The sequence below is a fragment of the Electrophorus electricus genome, chromosome 14, assembly GCF_041902795.1.
Source record: "Electrophorus electricus isolate QZ-2024a chromosome 14, ASM4190279v1, whole genome shotgun sequence".
Lineage (NCBI taxonomy): Eukaryota > Metazoa > Chordata > Actinopteri > Gymnotiformes > Gymnotidae > Electrophorus > Electrophorus electricus.
In genome coordinates, this window is record NC_137510.1 from 13,960,001 (window position 1) to 13,985,778 (window position 25,778).

The 25,778-nt window shown below is 44.3% G+C and overlaps 1 protein-coding gene across 1 annotated transcript in view; it reads right to left on the minus strand.

Annotated features, from left to right (window-relative positions):
* Nucleotides 1-25,778, minus strand: part of si:dkey-22o22.2 (neural-cadherin) — a 99,922-nt gene that overhangs the window by 54,011 nt on the left and 20,133 nt on the right. Inside the window, exons 2-3 of the mRNA XM_027003010.3 lie at nucleotides 4,427-4,615; nucleotides 845-1,070 (exon numbers count right to left, since the gene is read on the minus strand). Of these exons, the coding sequence (XP_026858811.3) occupies nucleotides 845-1,070; nucleotides 4,427-4,615 (415 nt within the window). The remainder of the gene's footprint in view (nucleotides 1-844; nucleotides 1,071-4,426; nucleotides 4,616-25,778) is intronic.

The following is a 25,778-nucleotide window of genomic DNA, read 5'->3' on the forward strand; positions in this document are numbered from 1 at the left end:
TTATCCAGAACTTTCTTTTAATAAATATTTGAATTTGCACACTTTAAAATTCAAAGCCCAGGGACAAAACACTACATCTGTGTCCCATGTTTACCCATATCTCAGTAACACCCCCTGTTCATTTCCATCCTAGTTACCATGCTGGTAGCCCCCATCCCCTCACAAACTTTCTGTAAACTCAGTAAGCCCTCACTAATCCCTACCTCAGTAACTAACCTGTTAATCCCAATCTTTGCAACCCACCATTACACACCTCGTTTAACCTGAGCATCCCCTCACTAACCCCATCTCTGTAATATTCTTGCCAACCTTCATCTTAGCAGTCCACTGCTAACACCTAAATAACTAACCTATATTACTCATTTAAGCAACACCAACTGAGCCCCTCTCACTAACCTCCTCCAATCAAATCTGCCATCCTGGACCCCCATCTTATTAACTCCCTCTATATTCCATTTCACTAACACCATCTCCCATTTGGTATCTCACTACCCTCCCCACTAACCCATATCTCAGTAATCGTTCTCACTGGTTCCCAAACCAGTCTCACCCCAGTTATAGCCCATTCTTCCTCTTCCATTTGTTTACTTTTCTCTCCTCTGCTGCCTCTGCCCCTTCATCCCTCCATTCCTTGTCCTGTCTTACTCCTTTCTTGCTCCTCAGAGCATGAATGACACATCATGCTGCAAAAACAAGCATGGTTGCACAAGCCTTCACTCAGCCTTTAATGAGCACAAAACCATGCACACCCTGTATTTGTGTGTAGAATCAATGGATTTATATGCATAAACACACATACATACACACACACACACACACACACACAAAAGGGATGGATACTCACACTTGGCCCACTCCTGTGCTCTCTGGGATATAGATGGAGTAGGAGGAGTTGGTGAACTGGGGTGGGCGGTAGCCGGCCAGTATGGCCAGCGAGGCCCGAGGACCTTTCCTACCCTGGGTGTCCACAGCCTGCACTGTCAGAATGTACTCTTTACTGGGGCTCAGGGGTTTGCCTGTGGTCCGCACCTCCCCTGAGCTTCGGTCCACCTCAAAACAGTCCTCGCCACCTGACACACACACACACACACACACACACACACACACACACACACACACACACACACACACACACAAACAGACACCATTTACATTTATGCCCTTGACAGTAAAGTATTAAGAATACTATCTGGGTAAATGCCTCAGTGGAGAGGTTTGAATACAGCCAGTGTCTCAGCTGTATGGACAGCCAGTGGAACATAATTCCACCACCTGGTTGCCAGGGCAGAGAAGTCTTGAAGAATGTCTTCTTTATGTCTAGCAGGATAGGGGTTCAAGTCGAGAGCAGACACACATACAAGATTTCATACATAAATATGGCTTCATTTTAATTCTTTTGCTGTGGAAGAAGAACAACGTGACATGCCTGTGTGACTTTATGATGTGTCTTTTAGGTTAAGGCTGTGACAAGCTGACTGCTGTAAAAATTATCGAAGTGAATGGTGGAAGAGTGAAGAGATGCATGAAGATCATTCAGATCTCTGAATCTTCTTACACACAGCAGGAGTGGGGCCAGGGGGGCCAGGGACCCTTCTGTCAGCTGTGGCAGCATGTGTGTATGTTTATATTGTTTTAATACAAGACTTTTCAATCCCCCTTTAGGACAACCAAAGGAGAAGAGCTCACTGTAACCTTGGTCCCCTTCACACACCTGCTGTCGCCCCACACATCCCCATAAGACCAGCGCATGAGCCATCTCTTCCACATTTAACACTTTAAATACAAACCTACACTCTCAGGAGAACTGTAAGCTCTTGACTATGATGTGGTGCATACAGGCTTGACTATGATCTGGTGTATACAGGCTTGACAAACCAGGAACATCTTGCCAATACTTCTCAACTGTTAAAGGAAAAAAAAATCTGAAGAAGATGAAGATATTAGATGAGTAACTGCAGTCTAGTGTACTAAAAGATGTAGAGATATTGAAACCTGTTTTGAAGTACAAAAGAAGAAACAGGACTTTTTGGACACACGCAGACACACAGACACACATAGACACGCACGCATGCACATACGCACACACGCACGCGTAAACACACACACACACACACTATATGGACAAATGTATTTTGACATGCCTCTTAATCACTGAATTCAGGTGTTTCATTCAGTGAATAACTCAAGCACCTAGCCATGCAGTTTGTCTTTACAAACTGAAAGAATCGGTTGTTCTAAAGAGCTCACTGAATTCGACTGTGGTACTGTAATAGTATGCCACCTTTGCAACAAGTCAGTTTGTTAAATTTCTTTCCTCTTACATATTCCACAATCAACTGTGAGTGGTATTATTGAAAATTGGAAGCATTAAGGAGCCACAGTAACTCAGCCACGAATTTGCAGACCATGTAAAGTTACAGAGTGGGGTTGCCAAGTGCTAAGGTGCATAATGTAAAAGTCACTAATGCCGTGCTGACTCCAAAGCTCCTCTGGCATTAACCTCAGCACATAAACTGTGCGCCAGGAACTTCATGGCATGGGTTTTCATGGCTGAGCAGTCAGATGGAGTGGTGTAAAGCACACCACCACTGGAGCAGTGGAAACATGTTCTATGGAGTGACTAATCACACTTATGGAGTGACTAATCACACTCTATCAGGCAAGATGATGGATGAAGCGGTGTTTGCCAGGAGAATGTTACCTGCCTGACTGCATTGTGCCAAGTGTAAAGTTTGGTGGAGTAGGGAAAATGCTATGGGGTTGTTTTTCAGGGATTGGCCTGTGGCCCTTAGTGCAGTGAAGGGAAATCTTAATCTTTCAGTGTACCAAGACATTTTGGACAATTGTACTCATCCAACTTTGTGGGAGCAGTTTGGGAGGCCTTTTTCTGTTCCATCATGACTGTGCCCCATGTACACAAAGCAAGGTCCATAAAAGCATGGTTGGGTAAGTTTGGTTTGGAAGAACTTGACTGGCCGATACAGAGCCCAGACCTCAACCCCAACTAAAACAGTGACTTCCAGGCTCTCTCATCTTCACCAGTGTCTGGCCTCACAGATGCTCTTCTGGATGAATGGGCAAGAATTCCCACAGACACAATCCAAAATCTTGTAGAAAACCTTCCCAGAAGAGTGGAGGCTGTTATAGCTACAAAAGGGGGGAACAAAAGTTTATTCTCATTTCAGACTCTCTCATCTAACACCAGTGTCTGACCTCACAGATGCTCTTCTGGATGAATGGGCAATAATTCCCGCTGAGTGGACGCTGTTATAGCTATACAAAGGGGGGGGGAGACCAATGGTTTATTTTCATTTCACTTGTGGTTAGCCTTACATGTTTATCTTGTTAGGAACATCAATAAATTACTGATAGATAGATCAGATAAGATCTTTAGCTATTCTTCCCTATACCCTTTTCCCTTTAACTTTTGCTCTGTACATCTTGCTATATTCTGTTTTCAAAATCTGTGTAGTCGAAAAAGATAAAACCAAAAATGTTAGATTGATTTGCTTTAACAAATAACAAATTTGTGTAATTTATAATAATTTTGAGTAAAATATTTTAAATTTTTTAAAATGTGTGTGAGGCAAGTACTAATAATGATAGAAACAGCTAAACATGGCTTGGATTATAAAATGCATGGTGATATTTTTGCTGTAAATACAGAGCTTTAAAGGTGTTTGAATAGAGTTGCTCTCTGTGCTCTCATAGACACAGACACACACCCACACACACCCACACACACACACACACCTCACATACAACAATTCTATCAAGAGGAAAATGAATGTCTAGGACTGCTGAAGGCAAGAAGGTGACAGAAGCTGCAGCTTTATTTTCACAGCCCATCTCACACTCCAGATATATGACAGAAATGCCTAAATAAACAGTTGGATAAACTGTTTAATAAATTTAATTTAATAATTTCATATAATTTAATTTAGGAAAAGATTGAAAGATTGTCAGAAATGGTAATAATCATTATTCTACAAATCTGTTCATTATTCATTAGTCGTAGATGTTTTAATGACATAGCCCCTCTCTGTGTGTAGGCACAGTTCCATTGCTCACTAACAGAAATTCAAAACAAAAATATTCAAATAAACACAGAGAGCAGCTGAACCATACAGGATCTCTCCCCACCAATGTGGGCTACATGTTTATCCGCTGAAAGGGGGCAGCTCCATTGCGCCTGTGGAAAGTTCTTGTTGTCAGTAGTTACTGCACTCACAGAAGGGTCACATTGAATCAAGCAGTGCCAGTTCATATCTTTGCCCAGCTGCATTCACCCACCCCCACTCCTCCTTATCCCCCCCTACACCCTTTATGAAATGACGAAGAGATTTAATTGGCTACTTGGTTAGATTGACAGATTTCCAAACTGGAAGGTGGTCATTGTCTTCCCATTAGTAAGAGGCATGCTCACCATCGACCAATAGGAATTGGGCTCCGCGAAAAGATCCGCCCCTCTGACGGGCCACCAGCTTGTAGACAATGGAGCCCGGAGCAGCATCAGGGCCTACTGCAGCCAGGTATGGACAGGGGAACATTGCCCACTGTAGGTCTGATAGACTGGGCAGGGTTAATGTGAGCCTGCACAGGTACCACTCATCACCTGCAATGAGAGAGACACACAGAGAGAGAATGAATAAATGACTTATGTATTAGTACAAGATCAAGTAGAAGTAGCAAGAAATTCTTATAGCTCAAAAGCTTTCATTAGCCTGTCTAAATAAAATCTCTCTGTGCTGTCATAACACACATTCTTCACTGTTTTTCCTTTTTCTTTTTTCTTTTTTTTAGGACAGCAATGACACTGACCGCAATCTCTATGATCTCCCAAAACATCAAGAAATCCAGCTCTCCAAACTTGGCATTGTGGGGCTATAACAGCGACTGAAAGCACCCAGCCCTAGAGACCAATCGCAGAGGGAGTGAGAAGAGCTTTAGAGATAAAGAGAGAGATGAAGCAGCCGTGAGATCTGTAGGCGTCTGTCTCGCCTCTCTCACTCAGCCGCTGTCATTTAGCCCAAGGACTCTTGGCTACACAGAGAGAAATGACGTGTGTAGAAGCCATCACTGCACTCTCTCCCAGTACCTTCTCAAGAAGTCGGCTGGTGTCAGAAAGAGACATGGTCTCCAATGCACAGTATCAGTCACTGAGCAGGGAGAGGAAACTAAAACACAAACAGAAATATCTGCTGGGTTTTTTTTGCTGTTGTTTTTTGTTTTTCTCTGTTTTGCCACTATTTGTTTGTCTCCAGACTTACATTGTCTTGTTTTTGACATCTCACACAACAGTGAGACAGCACCAAATATAAAAGGAAACTTCACATCTAAGTTGCAGGGCGAAAGGGCTAATCCCGCTGTTCCCTGTACTTCCTGCCTTATCACAGCAACAGCTTTGAAAGATGTCAGCAGAGACTGATTGGGGGAAACAAAAGAACGAGAGAGAGATGGAGACAGAGAAGTAGAGAGTCAGAAAAGGAGAGTTGGAGAACAGGAGATCAGCAGAGAGCATTCCTGACAAGTCCCAGTTTAACTCTTGTTTTCCTGGTTTCACGTCTCTGATTTTCCATGTCTTTGAGGGGATTTGAAGCTAGCATGAAGAGCCCATGTTAGCAGGCAAGCCCACATGCCTTAAGGGCAACCTTCATCTCCTAAGCCCCGCAGGCAACCATCAGTGAGAGCCACGTTATTTACTCTTCCTCAAGGTCCAGCCAAGTCAAACAAGCATTATTGGCAGGGTTGAGAGGGTTACTATTAAAAATGTATTCCACTGCAAACTACTGAATACCTATTTAAAATGCATATTTTACCTAATTCAAAGGATTAATATATTAAAAAATAACACAATCTGATTACTTTCCATTACATTTGGATTACTTTTTAACCTATTTACTGCCAGAGTTTTGGAACGCTGGTCCCCTAGAGTGTACTGTATATCCTTCGTGCAGATACCGGAACAACTTGAGAGATGTGTAAAAGCTGTCCATATAAACATGTCCCTTTCCGAGTCCAGCACTGCAGAATGTCTACTCCCTACACCTGTCATATTGATAGGTTCCTTCAGTGTAAACACTCCAGATAGGTACAGAATGTTTAGTCATTGGTCAATGTGAAGTTTTCATACCAAACCTGTGGCTCTTGTTGGAATATACACTCTTTGGCAATAAATCATAGACTTATCTATTTTAAAATTTTGTTGAAGCTAGAACTCCCATTAGAAATTGCGTAGCACTCGGTTTGAGAAGAGGGTGTATCTTGAAAAGTAGATAGCAATCCATGTTCTTCATTACCACCAGCCTAGAGCATAAGCAGGGGATCGGCATCTGATAATGAGAGTGGAGGGGAGAGTATCTGTGCTTCCAGGAATCTAAGTTGCCAGGCTCTTATGTTTCCCACTTCAAATTTTGGTTAACACCCGTTTGTGTTAACACTAACCCTAACCCTAGGCTTATTATATAGATAACATGCGTCTGTGCTGGGGAATAGAAAATCCCTTTGAGAGGTTCCCATGATAGTCCATGTCATATTAAGTGAATACAGAGCTTTTTCAGGTTCCATTTATGTGCTCTATTAAACATAGGACCCTGGGAGCATAGGATCCTTTGTCATATTTCCATTATGCACCATATACATCTGAAGAAAATAGGACCCTAGGAATAGGAATGACCCAACTGCAGACATACCACGAGAAAAAAATTCATTGTCAGTTTTTGAACCCCACTAATCAGCAAGTCATTGTCAAATAAGCAGAAAAGAAAATCAGATTCATGAAGATAAATTTTACTTAACATATATAAAATCAAATGAAACAAATTTAAAAACCTTATCCACAAAAACAAATCTTGTGTTAACAATGAAAAAATCTAATGTTCACAATAAACAAATCCTGACTTCATGATCGACGAATCCATTAGCACTCAAATCATGTGAGCCACGTGTATTAATCAAAACAAAGAAAGGCATGAATTGCACCAGAAGGATTTTACAAACGCAGGTGTTTCATGCCACAGATGCCAAGAGAATAATGTAAATGACCCAAAACACACCCACTGTAGGAACACAACGTGTTGCACATGTTTTAAACCTTTAAACAAATGCAGGCTATATTCAGTGCTGTTGCTGTTGCAGAGCAATAATGGTCATGGGAACCATATGATTAGCAACATTTAAAGAAAGGAAAAAGAAGTAAGAGAAAAGGAGTGATTCTTCTTAAGTTGTAATGTAATTATGATAGTAATCATCTTTTTGTAAATGTACCTGTAATCTAATTTCCTTTTTCTGTAACTGTAATGGAATACTGATTATGATTATACTGTAATGGAACTGTAATGGAATACTGATTATGTAATGCCGTTACATTTATTCAGTAACTACGCAACCGAGATTGCAGGTCTAAAATGAAAATAACCAAAGAGGCCGTAGCAACAAAGAAACAAAGAAATATGTGTTATATTCATAAATACATATATTTTAATTAGTTAAATCACACACCAAAACAGATGGCACCCCACTGAGTCATTCACCAGGGCCTGATGATAAAACAGATAAATTATTTATTTTTTACATAACTGAATCAATCAATCTATCTCTCTCTCTCTCTCTCTCTCTCTCTCTCTCTCTCTCTCTCTCTCTCTCTGTGTGTGTGTGTGTTTGTGTGTGTGTATGGCTGTATGTATGTGTGCATGTGTGTCTGAGTCTTCATTCTGACTGTGTTGAACTCATGATAACAATGGACTGCAAACCCTTATAAACTACAGCCTTTGCGCTAGAAAAAAATAATTGGTATCAACTTGATTCATCTCTTTAGATGTGGATTAAAGCACGTGGTTTAGACTCTTTCTTGTTGTCTTTTTAAAACCCAGATGAGCTCTGGCCGCTGTGTTGGAGAGTTCCAGGGGCCCGCAGCGTGAGGGGGGAGTGCTCCACCTTTACAACCCTCTGCCTGTAGTTGAGCATGGCCTCATGGGAGGTCTGCTGCTTTCCTGCATCAGCGTGGTTTCCTGCAGCATAGGGACACTCAATCCTCGCGCCCTCTGCCCCACCCACATGGAGCCTGGCCAGCAGAAGAATGACTGGGCCGGATCAGAGCCCAGTGGGGGACTCTAGCACCTGGCCAGCTAATGGGCTACAGGCTCAGTCACTGCACCTCCAACCGGGACGAGGCCTGAGGACGCTCAACTCAAAGCCTGGCCAGCTCCACACTCCCTTAAGCAGCTGTCATACTACCAGAGGATCCTAATGGAACATAAACACCCCTCTGAGAGTCAGGGAATGGGAAAACAGCCTCTTAAAGCAGGAGATGATAAAACACACACACACAGACTCACACACTCTCACACATATATACACACACAATGAGAGGGAGAGTTGCTGGCCTTTCAGTGATGATGAAAATAACAAGGCCTTTTGGGAGATTCTAGGATGGGAATTTTCACTCCATGACAGGCTTCTCTCTCTTCATTTAGTGAATCCTGACTGGACTCATTCTCTTTCTCTCTCTCTCTCTCTCTCTCTCTCTCTCTCTCTCTCTCTCTCTCTCTCTCTCTCTCTCTCTCTCTCTCTCTTTGACACAAAAAAATAACTGCACAATCTTTTCACTAACATTGTGAGCTGAAATAAAAAGAACAATAGCATGGAGGAATACACAAGGCCTACATGTGTTTGTGTATGCCTCAGTAATTCCTGGCTAAGCCTGAACAGCACTGAGGCAAAGCGCTGGATATAATATGCTCTATGTATAAATAGCTGCCGAATTCATTCTAAGTCTGTCCAAATCTCTGTACTCATTTGAATGTGAATACAAGAGACGTCACAGGCTGTTATAGTCTAAAAGAGCAAGAGGAGTATGGAGAAAAGATGGAAACTGTGTTTGCCAAGACTTTGCATTCCACATTTACATACTGATTTGACATAAAGTAAATGGAGACAGTGTTGTGTAAAAGAAACCAACTCAGCCTAAGCAGATGTAGAGCACATTCCAATGTTCGTCAGCTGCAGGACTGAGTATGTTTGTGAAATGGGCTGTCTTCATACTGACAGCCACGAATCATCAGATGCATCATGTGCAAATACCAATCATCAGCGCAGAGCAATTGATAACTGATAAACCAATAAAACACAGCTCTGTGCATCCTAATGGGAGATTGCATTATGTTTCTGTTAAAAAAGTCTTACCCTCCTGTGGCAACACAGATCCCATGGCACTAAAGTTTGTTTTTGGTTTTTGTTTAGTTTCTATCTCTGACCTTGTCTCATGTTTTGTTTATCTTTGTCCTTCATTGTTCTGGATATTGTTTGGCAATGTATTTACACCTCCTGTCTTCATGTCCTGTTTGCTGGTCATTGTTGTAAATTTCCATCCGGGCTGCTGTCTTCAGATGTGTTACTCTCTGATTTGTTTTGCTATATCCCTATTTATCACGTTTTCTGGATATGTTTATATGTTTCCAGGCTACACGACCATGGAGTGTTATAAGGATAATGATTTCGAATTTGCCCGTAACAAAGTTGTTCATCTCTGCACGTGCCCCTCCTCACCTCGTTACATGTTACATGTTACATGGGCGTAGCTGGCAGCGAGTTCGGAGCAGCAGGAGGTTCAGTGTATTCCTTCAGTTTCCTTCTCTGTCCCTCCGCAGCATGTCACACGGGCTACACTAAGCTCTCTCCCACACACACATGCTCAGGCACACACACAAAACCAGGAGAAGCTCCCAGGTGCCTCGGTGAGTGACAGTGTAGGCCGAGTTGTCATGGCGACTGACACGATGCAGGTGTCCCCTGAGTCTCATCACGCTTTGCAGGGTTAAGTCTTTCTGGCATGTGAGCAGTGGCTGGGTGAGGGCCCATAATCGGCGCTCTTTCGCGGGAGCTGTTCACATGTTGTGGTCTAAAAAGAGAGCCCTTTTCACACCCAATTAACTACTCAACAATGTATATCTCATTGTTGTGCAGATGACATGCATTTCCAGGGGTATAATTAAGTTTTCAAATCAGGGCTTTTTTCTTTTTTTTCCTCTCCTGCCATGAGACACATATTAAAATGCTCTAGAGGAGAGGTTTCAGAGAGAAAGATAAAGAAAAAGAGGGAGTGAGAAATAGAGAGGAAAAGAGTGAGAGACAGACAGGGAGAAAGAGTGAGTTCAAATCAAGGAGAGTAAAAGTGAGTAATGTCACATGCTTGGCACTTGAAAAGGATTGTAGGCAAGCCCACTCAGAAGGAAAATGAGACACACACACACACACACACACACACACACACACACACACACACACACACACACACACACACACACACACACAGAGTAAGGACAGACTGTTTTACTGAGGCAATGGGGGCGTTAGTGTAAGGTGTGTTAGTGCGCATGCTAATTTGTAGGCAGTGACAGGGGGCAGTGTATAGAACAGACAGGGCCTCATTGTGAGCTTGTTTGTGTGTATGTGTGTGTGTGTGTGTGGCTTGTGGGAGGCTGAGTTCTTTGCTTCCAGAGAGCAAGAACCACTGCCTCCCATCTGCTCCTTTACAGCCCTTGCAGTGGGCCACGGTGAGTCCTAATTAATGAGCTGATAGACTGACCCACTTTTACCTTTGAAATGAACAAACACACACACACACACACACACACACACACACACACACACACACACACACACACACACACACACACACACATACACACACACACAAGCATCTCTCTGCTGCCCATGCATATACTCACAACAATATGTAAACATGCTCCATTGTTCTGTGCTGCATACAGCAGCAGCCACATGTTTATGAAGCTTGGGCAGGTCAATCAGGCCATTTCTCAAACCAGAGATGGGCTGAAGCAGAGAGAGAAACTTGGCGAGGGGGAATATAATGATGTTTTCTCTGTTCTGTGGATTTTAAGCTGACATTGGTATGAGATGTGCCTGCAGGTGCACACAAAAACACCCATACTCACACACACACACACTCACACACACGCACACTCTGTCCTCATCTCTTATGAAAAAATCCAGCTGCTCCACTCTCCTTCTCATTGTATCAAAGCTCAAAAGTGATATATATTTCATACTCTAATACAAGTGAGATTGCATGGGGAGAAGAGGGATAAAACACACTCTAAAACACCCTCTAAACCTCCACTGACGAGGGCAAACCATCGGAGATGAGTGTGGAACCGCAGTCGAAGGCCAGCTCCTTCATCCTGGTGCTGTGGCTCACATATCTTGCTCTCTCCTGCTATTTATTTTCATTTCATTTCATCGGTTGGGATCTGATTGAAAGGCCTGAGGCTGTTTGTGGACATGCATCCCTGCTCAACAAAAAGCACCAGAGGCAGCACTGCACACTGTTTAGTTCTGTCTATCTCTCTCTCTCTCTCACACACACACACACACACACACACACACACACACACACACACACACACACACACACACTCACACACACACATACACACAGCCACACCAACAGCCACACGCATATATACATTGCTCTACAGTGTATACCAGGATAACATAGCATTACGCACGTACCTACTCTAACACCCCCCAAGCACATACAAACATAGAGACAAACAACAACAATTTTCCAGAACAGTCTTTGTATTTGAGGGGAGGAAAGGAGCCCTCGCTGCAGGCTGGACTTGACCAGCTGGGTGATTCTGCAGAGGCTCAATTTAAACAAGCAGATGAAACTAAGGGTTCTGTGGGCACCTGACCTCGCAGCTCACCTCTACTAATGCAGGGTAGGACAAAGTTTGACTTCATTTCCTGTGCCATATGTGTGTTAGGTTCAGTATGGAGTGGTGTAGTTGGGGGGGGGGGGGGGCAGAGAGAGAGAGAGAGAGAGAGAGAGAGAGAGAGAGAGAGAGAGAGAGAGATAAAGAGCGAAAGGGAGATGGTGACAAAGAAAGAAACAGGGAGAGCTCTCCTTGTCTGAGCAGAGATCTTCTACCCCGTATCTGACAGCCCATGTGCACATCAGCTCTTCCAGCCGGAACAACACAGAAACTCAATTAGAGCCTGTGTGTGCATGTGTGTGTGTGTGTGTGTGTGTGTGTGTGTGTGTGTGTGTGTGTGTGTGTATGTGTGTGTGTGTGTGTGTGTGTGTGTGTGTGTGCATGTGTGTGTGTGTGTGTGTGTGTGTGTGTGCATATGTGTATTTGTGTGTGTGTGCGTGTGTGCACGTGTGTTTGTGTGCACTCATATGTGTGTGTGTGTGTGTGTGTATGTATGTGTGTGTGTGTGTGTGCACATTTGTGTGTGGGTGTGCATTTTTGTGCGTGTGTGTGCATATGTGTGTTTGTGTGTGTGTGCATGTGCACGTGTGTTTGTGTGCACTCATATGTGTGTGTGTGTGTGTGTGTGTGTGTATGTGCATTTGTGTGTGGTTGTGTATTTGTGTGTGTGCATGCGTGTGTGTGTGTGTGTGTGTGTGTGTGTGTGTGTGTGTGTGTGTGTGTGTGTGTGTGTGCGCGCATGTGTGTTTGTGTGCACTCAATTAATGACTGTGACCAGAGCGAGCACACCTCCCTCAAAGTTTGGAAGCTGAGCTATGTGTCACAACAGCACACACATACACATGCAGACTAGCTCATTTAACCCAAACTACTAGGAAAGGGTTGAGCTGTTATATCAAAAGACATCTCATTACTTCTGATGTATTCTCACTCCAAGATTGACTCATTAAGCATCCCAGAAACACTCCTCACAGTTCTGCTCTGTCCTTTCTTCTGTTGTGACAGATCTCACTTCACCTCCCTGATAAAGGTCCAGTGATTCCACTCCACGGTCAGAGCTGGTGGACTACCGATAAGTGCAGACCACAAGCAGCCTCAAGTACTGTGTCCAGCACTGAGCTGTACTGCAGCTCAGTAGGCAGTCACCACTAAAATGTTTGACAGAAATGACATCTGTCATGTCACAAGGCAGCTCACAAGCCATGATCAAACATGTACATTCTGTAAGCACATATCTGCTTACAGTACAGTTAGAGGTAAAGCAAATAACAGGAGCCACTCTTTTCTCAGGTGTTGTTGACAACTCTGATGCACTCAGAACAATAACTTGCAGTCATAAACCAATATGTGACAATCATATTTGTGTAGCTAACCCCTTTTCCCCAATCCCAGAGGAGGTAGGGAGATATTGGCTGAGACAAGGCTTTGGCTATCATCTGGAACTCCAGCCACTTTCTGGATCAACCAGGCCTAACTGTTTGGTCCTGGGGTGCTGAGCAGGCCAAGCCCCCTGCCCTCTTCCTTTGATGCTCAAACAGAAACTAGGGTTAGTTTCTGTCTTGTATAGAGACTCAATTACTAAGGTGGAGTTTGATGGGCTTTATTGGAGAGTGGACAACGGGAAACATGTCCAAATGGCATCCACTGAACAATAAAGGTCCTCGGAGTTAGTAAGCAAATCATGCAAAGCTCACAAAGGCCTTGTATTGGAGTACAAACCTTTGTATTTATGTCTTCTCACTCATATAAATGTGTTAAAAAGTTAAAAAGTCCTATTATTTAAAGTAGAGTTTATTCGTTTAATGTGGCTCTTTGCTTTACTACCAGGAAAACACTCTTTCAAAAGTCTTTACTAAGAGATGTAGCAGTGTTCCAGTAGCCAGGGTCTAACTAGGACAAGAAGGCCTGTTAAGAAAGGTCATGTACATACAACAACAGAAAGGACACAGCACTATACTGCAAATGAGCATCTCAAATTAAATTCTTTGGAAAAGAGAGCAACCACAAAGCATAAACTGCATAAACTGCAAAGCCTTTTGGGAAATGGCCCTTCCTAGCCCAGTAGTACTATAGTGTATCCTGCTGTTCAGATTACAAATATATTCAGAACATTACAAATACTGCAAGCCACTAAAATAAGCCATGTAGTGTATTCTTGCTCTAGATACAGTAAAGTTGTGGTAAGCATACACAACGAAGCTGTTACAGTGAATGTGGGCATTTGGTGCGCTGATGGACTCAACACAAACAGACATGGGCATGACGCAAGTTCCACAGAAACAAAAATCTTTAGCACATCCAAAAAGACAATGAACCTCCTCCATGCAGGCTATCATTAAAAAACATGATGCAAAGTTTCAAAGAAGCAAGCAATGTGAACTGAGCTCAATAAGCTTGGCACACTAGAAAAAAAGTCCTTTCAGGCATTTTAAAATGTGCCTATGGGATTCTCAGTGAATAAGCTCAGCTTTAGATGTATGAGGATCCCTTCACTCTTGAGGGAGGTTCCTTTCTTTGTGATGTCACTTGTCATGGAAGACATGTGAGGGTGCGAGCAGTCTTCCCAAGTGGAGCTGTAAGAAAGAGAAGCTGACAAAGATAAACCGAAAGAAAAATGGCAGAGAGCATGAAAGGCAAAATAAGAGTCTCAATATTCTAAATCTTATATAATAAACTGGTTCTGTTTTTAAGCCCTATAAATTTATGTTAAAGTAAGAAATGAAATGAAAGAGAGAGAGAGAGAGAGAGAGAGAGAGAGAGAATGAGTCCAGTCAGGATTCACTAAATGAAGAGAGAGAAGCCTGTCTCAGAAGCCTGAGAGAGGGGAGATGAATGTTGCTCCCACAAGAACTCATTCTATAGTGGTACCCATATTTCTATCTGCCCCCTTAGGACATAGGACACAGACTTAATAATTCACCAGTCTTCACATTTACAATAAGGGACCATATGAAGACTATTTTGGATATGGTTTTCATCATCAAGCAAATGTCTTGGAACCACATTTCAGAAGCGCTAAGGAAATGGTCCATTCTACATGGAAACTGTCACTTAAATTATGAATATTGCAGGACTTTTGTTCAGCATTAAAAAATAAAACTGAAAAATTGATGTGCAGGGCTAATATTTTATTCATGATTTATGTCAGGAATTTTATTTTAAAAAGCAACAATCAGAGGTGCTATAGTAGAGCTGAGAAGCTGGTGGCAGCTGCAGACAGCTGTTTGGACATCTCACTGGCTATGAGATCTGTCAGTCTAGTTCAGGTGGGTGGGTCTCTACCAAAGATGGATGCTGGTGATACAGTGGAACTAGTAAAGGGTGAGGTCTCCAAATATGCCTGTGGCGGTCCTGCTTCCCTCAGGACAAGCTATCCCTTATGCCGACATGTACATATGCTCACACACTTCAGTCACTCGCAGAGAACGGTCCTTTAGGGTTACACAGAAAATAAATAGATCCTGCCCCCTGCAGCAGTCATGGTGAGAGCTCGGTCCACTCACCCAGGCTGAGTGTGTGTGGCGTAGATGGTGTGGGTCAGTCTGGCCAGGAAGCCAGGAGAAAGCTGACTGAACAGCTGCTTCTTTGTCGGAATCACCCTGAGCCCTGGCAAAGGCCAAGTGGTCACCAAAAGCCCCAGGCTGAATCTCAGAATGGCAGAACAAGCACCAGTCTACCTGCCGTCCCAACTGAGTCTCTGTGCCTAACTACACCCTGCTGGTTTCGGCTCACTCTCTCTGCGTTCATTCCCTTGGCAGTGTTTGAATGGGTGTCTCACTGCTTCTTCGGTTCAGTCACTTAAGCTGAGCTTCGTTAAGCTGCCAGAGGAGTCCTGTGGATCTGCGAGAGGCAGACACTGTCGCCCGCGCTCATTAGATGCTCTAGATTCTGCCATGTTTAACACAGTCCAATCCCCCAGCAGCTAGTGCTAGCCCATGGAAATGCATGCCAAGTTATGCAGAGATGAGGGAGAGAAAGAGTGAATGAGGTCCATTCTTTATTATTTATTAGTTTATGCGGATATGTCTAGCTTGATTTATGTTTCTCCTAAAGGGTAACAAGCACATGAAGTTCATCTCTAATCATTAATTTTCTATTAACACCAAGTAATGTAGAACTTATTTACATTATTCATATTCTGAAAATTATTCATTAAAACTGCATGCTCTCTAACATTTATCCTTGCACTGCTAAAGGACTTATGTTTGAAACTGTTCAAAAAAGCTCCTTTGTATTTGAACACAGGCACTCTCATGCACAGATTTGGTGGAATGCCATATTTTTTATGAAGAAGCGCCATTTTGGTGGGGTATTTGGTATTGAGTTTGCCCTTAACCCCTCAGTCCATTTGCCTTTAAACTGAAAGAGTGGGGCTGGATCCAGCAAGGTTCACTGGCATACTAAAATCGGCCTCGTAGACGGCAGGAAAGCTCTAAGTCTTCATTCAGGCCTGCTCTCCCTGTGGGAGTCTCTCAAGCGCTAATGCCTGGCCTCCAAATGCCATTTAGGTGAAATTAATCCAGCACTACCAGATTTTCCACTCAAGCGGCTTTGTAAAAAAGTGGTCCTCAGAGCTGGATTGTACTGGGACTGACCTGCTGAGCTGGCCCACCCACCCACCCACACACACACACACCCACACACCCACACACACACACACACACACACACAGCTTGATGAATGTCAGTGTTTTCAAACAGTAGAAGAATGTGGAGCTTCTGTGTGTGCTGGAGATAAAGGCGAGAATACCTACGGCTATGTCACAAATGAGGGCCTAGTTCACTCCTTCTCTTTTCTCTCTCTCAGGGGAGGAAAGGCACACACTCACACAAGTATGAACACATGTAACCCACCCCTCAGGCACACACACACACACACACACACACACACACACACACACACACACACACACACACACAAAGGCAGAAACCTCCCCCTCTTTTCAGCACACATAAACACACATCCCTTAAGCAGAAAGACATAGCCCAGTAATCAAAGTGGAAGATTTGTCCCTTTGTTTGCATAAATAGCTTCTAAAATCAGATGAATAAAGAGTGTTAAGCTGGCCATGGGTTTGAAGGAGGAATTTTAGAGGGGGTTTTTAGTCGTACAGGGACCTACTTATGGTGAGGAACCCAACAACGGTTGAAAGAATCTGCAAATCTCGTCTAATCTCACTGAGCAGCCACACCGACTTCCTCTCCTCCAAGAGACCAGAGCCTCGGGAAAAAGTCGAGCTCTGCCTCAATTTAAACTTAGTTACTCTCTTTCTCTCCCGCCCTCTGCTTCTCCCTCTGCCTCTCGCACTCTCTTGCTGAGTGCAGGAACTTCCAGGCGGAGGCCTTTGGAGATTTGAGGATTAGTCTGGAGTCTAGCGTGCTCACTCTGGGAGTTGGGGCACGATTAAGAGAGAGGCCACAGATAGTTCATCACTGCTCCTGCCCTGTGCTCCTCTCTCCTTCTCATTTTTTTCTTTTCTACCCTAACCTTTCTTCTTCTTCTTTCTTTTTTTTATTCTTTGCTGTGGTTTTCACTCTGAGATATTTGAAGGGCTCCAGCCTCATAAGTTTGGAGTGGTGGTGAGGCACTAATCGAAAGCCCAAGTCCCTTTTCCTTCTTTAAAGGATCTCTCACCCCATCCTGGAAGAAGGGTTGATAAGAACAAACCCGCTCAGCCCAGCTCTCAGCTGCTCCCTGCCATGATAAAGCTGTTTACTTTGCTTTCCCGCACTTTCTCCTCCCACTCATGAAGTTCTCTCAGCAAGACCAACTCTGGACCATCATGCTCTTAATGCACACACAGTGCCAACAAGGCTTTGGTCTAAAGAGATTAAACAGGTAAACTGTATATCTGAAATGATTAAAAGACAGGCCTCTCTCCCTCTTTCCATAATGCACACAAACTTGTCGTTATCAGGCATCAGAAGCCTAGTTTCACAGTTCAAACTACATTCAAAGTGCTCTGACATGTGCCACTCATAAGTAAACCATTGTCAGTTCTGCCAGTTCCCTCCCACCCATCCTCTTCCCCAGCCCAAATGCTTGGATGATTGGATAAACAAGCAGTCTGAGCCAATGGTGGGTGTGTAGTCCTACTGAAACCTGTCATGTAGTGAAATCTGACTCATGCTGGCCTTCAGCACAGGACTCTGACTGAAGGAACATACAGCAGAAACCCAAAACAGTCCGAAATGACGTGGAGCCATCTGAGGTACACACACACACATCTGAGACACGCACGCAACACACACAATAGTGCTCTCTGTCCACTTCAGGTATTGCTCTAAACACATGGGACAAACAGACAGAAACCATAATCAAAGTCTTTTCCGAATGCTATCTGCACGATGATGTCACTGAGATCACACCTTGGCATGGTCTCAATCTGTGGCAAATGCTCACGAATGCATCTCCTCCATGGGGGATTGCTCTCTAGCATAAGGAGCATTTGCAATTCAATCAGAGAGAGCAGAGTGAGAGCATTTACCCATACATAGCTTGAGCAAAACAAAGTTAGAGCGAGAGAGAGAGATCATGCAGAGTATTATGCTAATGGTGCTTCTTCCTGAAACTGGTCACTTGCTGTTTCAATTATATTTTCACTAATCTGTAGAATTTATAAGACATTTCCCTCCTAGCTCACTTCCTGGTAACAAAGCTACAGAAATACAGTAGAGACTTTAACCCCAGCGTAACTCTACTTCCTTGATGACCTAAGGCTGAAATGTCCAGTTTGCACAGTGCCACTGTTATAGAGCAGAGGCCTGTTTGGTCTGAGGTCAGCAGCAGTGTGCCACGACTGCCTCTTCACAATGTGAGTGTGTGTGTGTGTGTGTGTGTGTGTGTGTGTGCGCGCATGCGTGCATGTGTGTGCCCACCCGCCAGTGGTGGTACGTGCTGCATTAATGAATCCTTCACTGGTATCTGCTCTACTCTCCCATCCATCAGTGTGAGAATGCTTCTCCCTTTTTGGCTTGGCCGACTTCGTGCCATTTGCTGGATTTTTCACCCTGTCTGAGTGACGGGCGAGAGCGGGCGAGAGGGGCCCTTTAAAGAGATGAGGCCCCTTTTCCTCACGGCAAGATGTGGCCTTTGACATCTAAACAGACTACTAGCTGGCCCCTGAGATGCTGTGACATCTAAACAGACTACTAGCTGGCCCCTGAGATGCTGTGAAATACCCACTTTTTTGCTAAATTTCTGTAATTATTTTCAAAGAAGGAGAGCTCTGTGCATGCATGTGTCTATGTGTGTGTGAGTGTGTGTGTGTGTGTGTGTGTGTGTGTGTGTGTGTGTGTGTGTGTGTGTGTGTGTGTGTGCGTGCATGCATGCATGTGCTACATGTATATTAGTGGGCTTTCAAATAAGTTGTCATTTAAATGGATTGGAGCCTGAGCATTCTCAAATTATCTTCTAATGTATTGTTGCCACTCAGAGACAGAGCTAATATATTTTGGAGCTCAACTGGTTTTTCCGTACAAGGGAGAAGCAGACTGATAGCGAGCGCGAGAGATAGAGAGAGAGAGAGAGAGAGAGAGAGAGAGAGAGAGAGAGAGAGAGAGAGAGAGAGGGCAAGAAAGGAGAGAGAACTGAGAGAGGCATCCAGGTCCCAGTGATCAGCCCATTTAAGATCTCCTAAGTTTTATAATTCACTCTATTAATATTCAACACCTCCATAGAGGTCACATGCGTCCTAACAAAAACAGTCATAATCATTAAATGGTGCCTTACTTCTTCCTTTCCCATCTCCTACCAATGAATTATTCGCCCATAACCTCAACAGAAAACGAAAGAAAAAAAAACACCAATTCACTTTAAAATGTGAAAAATACAAAAGACAAGAGAATTCCAACCAGATATATTCACCTGCCCTCTGAGCTTGTGTTTGTTTGCTTGAAAACAAACTGCTCAGTTTTGCAGCTCTAGTTGAGAAAACATATTTGCATATTAGTTTTAAAAATAAATGTAACAAGCTTTTGCCAAAAAACCCTCAGACACTACACTTAATTTTGCATGTATTCCAGCAACATGAGAGGGGGTGGTGAGAGAGAAGAGAGAGAGAGAGTAGTGTGTTATTTATCTTCATTCTACAGAGCAGAGGATTAGTAATGATTGATGCTTGTTTGCCTTTGGGAACACTGGCAGCACAACAAGCTTGGAATAATAGCAAAAGCAGTAGGAAGAGAGAGTGAATCACCAGTGAGGAGGGACTGGGTGTGGGAACGGGGGGGGGGGGGGGGGCAGGAGCACCGGAGCCCGCCTGGGATGCATCTCGCTGGGGGAGAGGTTTAAAATCAAACCCAGAGTCCAGCCCTGGCCAGAGGAAGATTTCAGGCAGAGCCACCAGCCTTGCATCACACACTCTCACCATACAGAGCAGCTTCAGACAGGTCTCTCCCACTCTCTCTCCTTCTCTCCCACTCCCTCTCTCTCTATCCCTCCTTTCCCCCCACTCTGTTTCTCTCTCTCTCTGCTTGCCTGTCTCTCTCTCTCCCTCTGTTTTCTAGCGCACTCTGTGGTGATTGGCAAGTGTGTCCAGTGCCCCGTTCCTCTTTGTTTTCTTTCATTAAATGCCTTCAGGCTGGTTTTGGAGGAGCCGTATGCTCAGTGATAATTCAGCCTGTGTTTCATGGACTTGATTGCTGGCATGATCAATAGACCCTCAGGCCATGAAAGGAGTGGAGCCCTTTAAATCCTTCACACCCACAGTGACATCCTTGATTCCAGCAGCAAGACCCGGGAGAGAGAGATCTCCTCCAATGTGTCCACTCTACCCTCACATTTGGGACATTAACTCCTTTAACAATTCTAACATGCTAACATTCTAACACCCAGCTATGAATCTCCTACCTCGGGGTCCCAGTATGTTGTCTCCAGGCTGGCTGTGCTCAGACACAGCCTAGCCGCTCCTACTCAAGCCTGTATCACTGCGTTCATCGTGTGCCTGTCGACAAGCGCACCCAGAAGCTCTCTTAAGTTTCTCATGCAGCCCCTTTGAGATCCATGATACCTTCTTTAGTATTCTGTCAGTGCTTCTGGTGACTACAACTGCTTTTGTTTCCTGATACGTGTAATGCTGATACGTGTCTCCTCTGTTCTGCCAATTACAGCCTAGGCCCTTTGATCTGGCCATTACCCCCAGAAACAATTAGTCACCGCCCGAAAACTATTCAGGTGAGGATTGATCTGCCAGGCGCAGCTACAAAGTAGAAACAAGGCTTTTAATTATGTGAATTAAACCGGGGGCGAAACCTTGTCGTGTTGCTGTTAGCGATATTGCAGGGTGCCGCAGTGGCGGTCATTGGGAGCTAAATGAGGTTGACTCTAGACACCATCAGCACATTCTTGAACAGGCATTCCAACAGGGATAGCCATGGAGAAGGCACAGAACCACTTTCACTTGCAATAAAGTGGAGAGAGAGAGAAAGAGAGAGAGAGGCATAGAGTGAGAAAAAGGTAGTCGGTCTCTGACCTCCAACAGCTACCACTACAGAAGCAATAAAGGCCCCCAGTGGGCTTGTTTCCAGTATGTTAACTAAAGCAGAGGCAGCAAATGGATGCAGCTGCTCAGTGCCAATGCACAGTCTGTGTGTTGTACTGGAATACAAAGCACATGTCCAGCAACCTGCAGAGTGGGACAGTGTGGTTTTGGGCTACATCGGGATAGTTATGGCACCACGCCAGGCCACACCCCTTGCTTCTGCCTCCGCCTTGTGCTTATCACTCCATACTGTGGGGGCGTTAGGGGGAGGAACCTCCCTGCACTGCTGACAGTCTGAGGAGTCCATCTCTGGCTTGCGCTAGCTCTGGCTATTCTGAAAGGGAAATACAGGCAAGGAACAGGAAAGACAGACAAGGAACGCTGGAACGCTGCTTAAGATGAGCAGTGTGATAGTGAGGCTTTAGGAGGTTGGACTTGGAAGACACTGAAAGTTTATAGTGCAACAGGGATAGAGCTCAAAATCCAGTCTATTTGTTAACTGTTTTGGCTCAAACTTCTAAATCATAGACACATAAAAAACACAGTATACCCACTGCCCTCATCTCTTCTGTTCAGTCTGCCTTTGGCACCTAGTATTTAGATAAAAACATGTTTTCAGGCATTTCAGGAATATGCACTGTCCATGTGCTGTACCAGTTGTGGGACAGTCTGCATACCATGGATTTTAGTTTTAGTACATCCCAGAGGTGACAGCCTCATCCCAGCAAACTGGATTACAGAACCGTGATTGGATTTGGCCTTGTCCGGCTCATCCTGTTGAAACACTATTAATGCAAGCCCTTAAGCAACCCCAGATTAAATTCATCCCTTCACAAATTAGAGAGCGTTCTCATTAATGCCTGCTATCTGAAACTATTGTTCTGCCAAGCTTCTGCTTTATCTCAGTGGCTCCTGCTTTAAGACCATTTGCGGACATTTATGTGAAAGTACAGTATGTTTTGGGTTTTGCACTGCTCTGTTTATTTGCATGAATTCACAGACATTTCACTTGCACACCACTATGCAGTCTTGCAAACAACACTGCATAACTTGGAACAATATTGTTTGCAAATCAATTTTTTTGGAATATATTTCATGGCACATTTCAATAACCACTCTTGTGCTAGGCTGTATCACTGTACCATGCATGTAAAAAAGACTTTAGAAAAAAGATTTAGAAGCCACTTCAGAAATACTTTGTCTATTTTAAAGGAGATTGGAGGCTTGTGCTTTTCTTTAACTTATTGATCAGAAGAAAAGCAAGAAATATCCATGCATTCATGCTGAAAGAAAGTAGTTTACTTAGCAAACAGATCTGGAGTGCAGTAAGAGGTGGGCTTTATGCACTTGTAAACTGGTAGTATTTGGAATTAACTAATACCTTTTAGAATGTTTTAGTGTTGGTAAATATGTCTCATGCTTTTGCATGTACGCATGTGCACCTGCACACACACACACACACATACACACACACACACATACACGCACATTAGGTCAACCATGGAGTGCAGCAATGTTTCTACCATGTTGTTTCTACCAACAAGAGCAAGAGAGAGCAAGAGAGAGAGAGAGAGAGAGAGAGAGAGAGAGAGAGAGAGAGAGAGAGAGAGAGAGAGAGACAAGGCTGGTCCTATAATGAGGCATGACCGTTAACTTGATTAATGTTATCAGCAACAGGACTAATTATTTCCTATACTTCTTGAACACGCTGAGTTAATCCTGTTACGAGGTCTGGTATTTTGAGCCAGTACTTCACTGGCACAGAAAAAAACAGGAACCTGAGGGTGGGGGTGGGTGTGCAGGCAGGGAGGTGGAGGTGCAGGCAGGGAGGTGGAGGTGACGTTACTAGCAAACAGCAGCTTTGGTTTTTTGGAACAGTATTTAATTCTTCCCCTGAACAGACAGCAGAAGAGCATAAGTAGCTTTCGACCATCATTTTCAGTATGAAATCAATTAAGTGAGCAATAATAAAAGCTCCATGTTCTAGAGACACATGCTGCAGTGTGCTGAGTGTAATGTCTATGGATGCCTCCAGTACAGCATGTCTTTCGAAGAGAGCAAGAAAAATATGGTGTGGCGGGGGGGGGGGGGGGGGGGGGGGGGGGTGAGCGTATGGGTGGTTGTGTGTTTTCATTAATTTAAATTTTATTTTTACCACATGGAGCAGACCAGGCACAACACTATTCTGTATGGTGTTTTTACCTGCTTCTTTTCCCTGTGTGTGTGTGTCTGGTCCAGTCCTCTGCCACAAGCAGGGTGTGGAATGAGTGAAAGGATGCCCTGCTCTGCCCTCCTTGCACTCCTCACTGTGGTAATTCACAGCTGGGCTGTGGAGCCGTAGCTCTCAGAGCAGCTGTAGGTAGTTCTCTGTAAGGAAGCTCAGGGCTCTAAGCATGAGGCTCTGGGTCTGTACACTGCAAAAACCTGCAACAGCACCGCAGCACTGGCTGTCCACATTCTTACACACACACACACACACCCCTCCCATTACCTCCTACTGCCCAGTTCCCTTTCTTCCTTTCTTCTCTGTCCTGGCTCTAATAACAAACATATTGGAGCTCGTCTTTCAGGCCTCTCCTTTGATAATTAAAGCAATGCTCCATAATAAAGCTCACATTGCTGTAAAAGTCTCTCCCCAGAGAATGACGGGCAGCAGCTGCCGGCGCACAGTGGGGCGCTAAATCAGATCCACGCCTTCTTCATTACACGAGGTCAGGCCGAAGGTCAGACGTGAGAGCAGAGTGGTGGCAAGGAAGAGGTCCAGGCCAGGCTCCTGAGCAAGAAGCTGAACAAGCAGATCAAAATGAATCCGGAACCACACACTAGACTCAAAAGGCTAAGCTAGGTGCACACGTGACCAATAAATCTTATGAGGAAGAATGAAAGGTGATTTTTTTTGGCTGTTTCATTTATGCCCTTTAAACTTTCTATATTCCTCTTCGTTTATCCACATCCTACAGTTTTGTTTTGTTAGAGAACAAAGAGACAGCAATTTACCACTGAGACATACAGAAAAAACAGGGACAGAAAGATACATACACCAGGAGAGACAAAAAAAAGATACCCAAACAGAGGGAGTGAGAGGCAGAAAGAGTCATCTCTCTCTCTCTCTCTCTCTCTCTCTCTCTCTCTCTCTCTCTCTCTCTCTCTCTCTCTTCCTCTCTCTCCCTGCATCTCTCAGGGAGCAGGGAGTGGCTGGTAGGGGCAGAGTGCTACAGGGTCGGGCTCTTTCTTTTGGTTTCCCCTATGCCCATCTAGAAGTGGCCTGGTTTCAGCCTAAATAATCTATTCCAAAGGTAAGGGTCCTTGGGCCAGACTCACTCAACATGAGAGGAAATCAGGCTTCATATGTGTATGTGTGTGTATCAGTACTGGTGCACAAATGTGCATGCATGGATATGCATGTATTCTTTCATTTCCACAACACCACAAATTTGATCTGATTGGGTCAGACAGGAGTCACTTCATCTTAGCCAGTGGAGCTTTTGGCCCCTTTCTCCCTGTCTCTCATTCTTTGTGCTAAAGAGTGTTTCCAGTGCCTGAAGTGCATTATGGGAATGGCACGGACCGTGCAGAGGCTTGGAGAAGCCTGTTAGTCCTGGCTGCATTTGCGTGAGCGTGTCTCTCCAGGGTAAGGCTGTGTGTGTGTGTGTGTGTGTGTGTGTGTGTGTGTGTGTCAGGGTCTAGGCTGTGTGTGTGCCTTTCTGGGCATCACGGACACTTTGCCAGTTGGTCTCCCATTCAGCCAGTGAAACATCCAGAAGCCTTTACACTGGAAGATATGCAGCAGCTTCAGAGGGGGACATAGAGAGACAGATACTCAGGCTTCACCAGCCATGAGCCCCAGAAGCACATTGAAACAGAGCCACACATACATAGTCAAATCATGCCCTAGAATATTACCCACAAAGGGTGATTCCGTACACGCTAAACAACAACTGGATGACCTCGCAAACACACGCACAAACACACATCCTGTGTGTGACTAAGGATGAGTCTGTCACTGATGTTCCTACCTCATGTAAGCATTCTCTGATGCCAATGGAAAAGGCAGTCAGTTGACCAGGAACCATCACACATCCAAAAGAACCTTCATCAGCCCATAGAGGCTGCTCCACCCACAAGCTGCTCCACCCATCAGTTTTCAGCACGAGACTTACAGCAGACCTTTATCTGTGTGGGGATGCAGTGCTGACAGCAAGGGGGAAATGAGTGACTCAACCTTGCCCTGCCTTTCAGACAAGACCTCAAAAGCTGGAGTCATTGTTTTGGACGAGAGGAGTGCGTGGTGTTAAAATGACGTGTTTGGGGCTAAGAGCAGGACCAAAGGACATGCTGAGCTACTTTGAACTGTCAGAAACCTGTCTTGTCCACCTCCATAAGCACACACTCTCACCCATGTGTTCTTATCTCAGAGGGGTTATTAAAAATCCTACTCCCATGTAACACAGTCTTGAATATCTCAAAAGCATTTGTAGTGTCCAGAAGAGCTTAACCTATTTCGACCCACATAGATTGCCGAGTTAGCAGATCATATAACTCCAGACAATGCTCCTGGA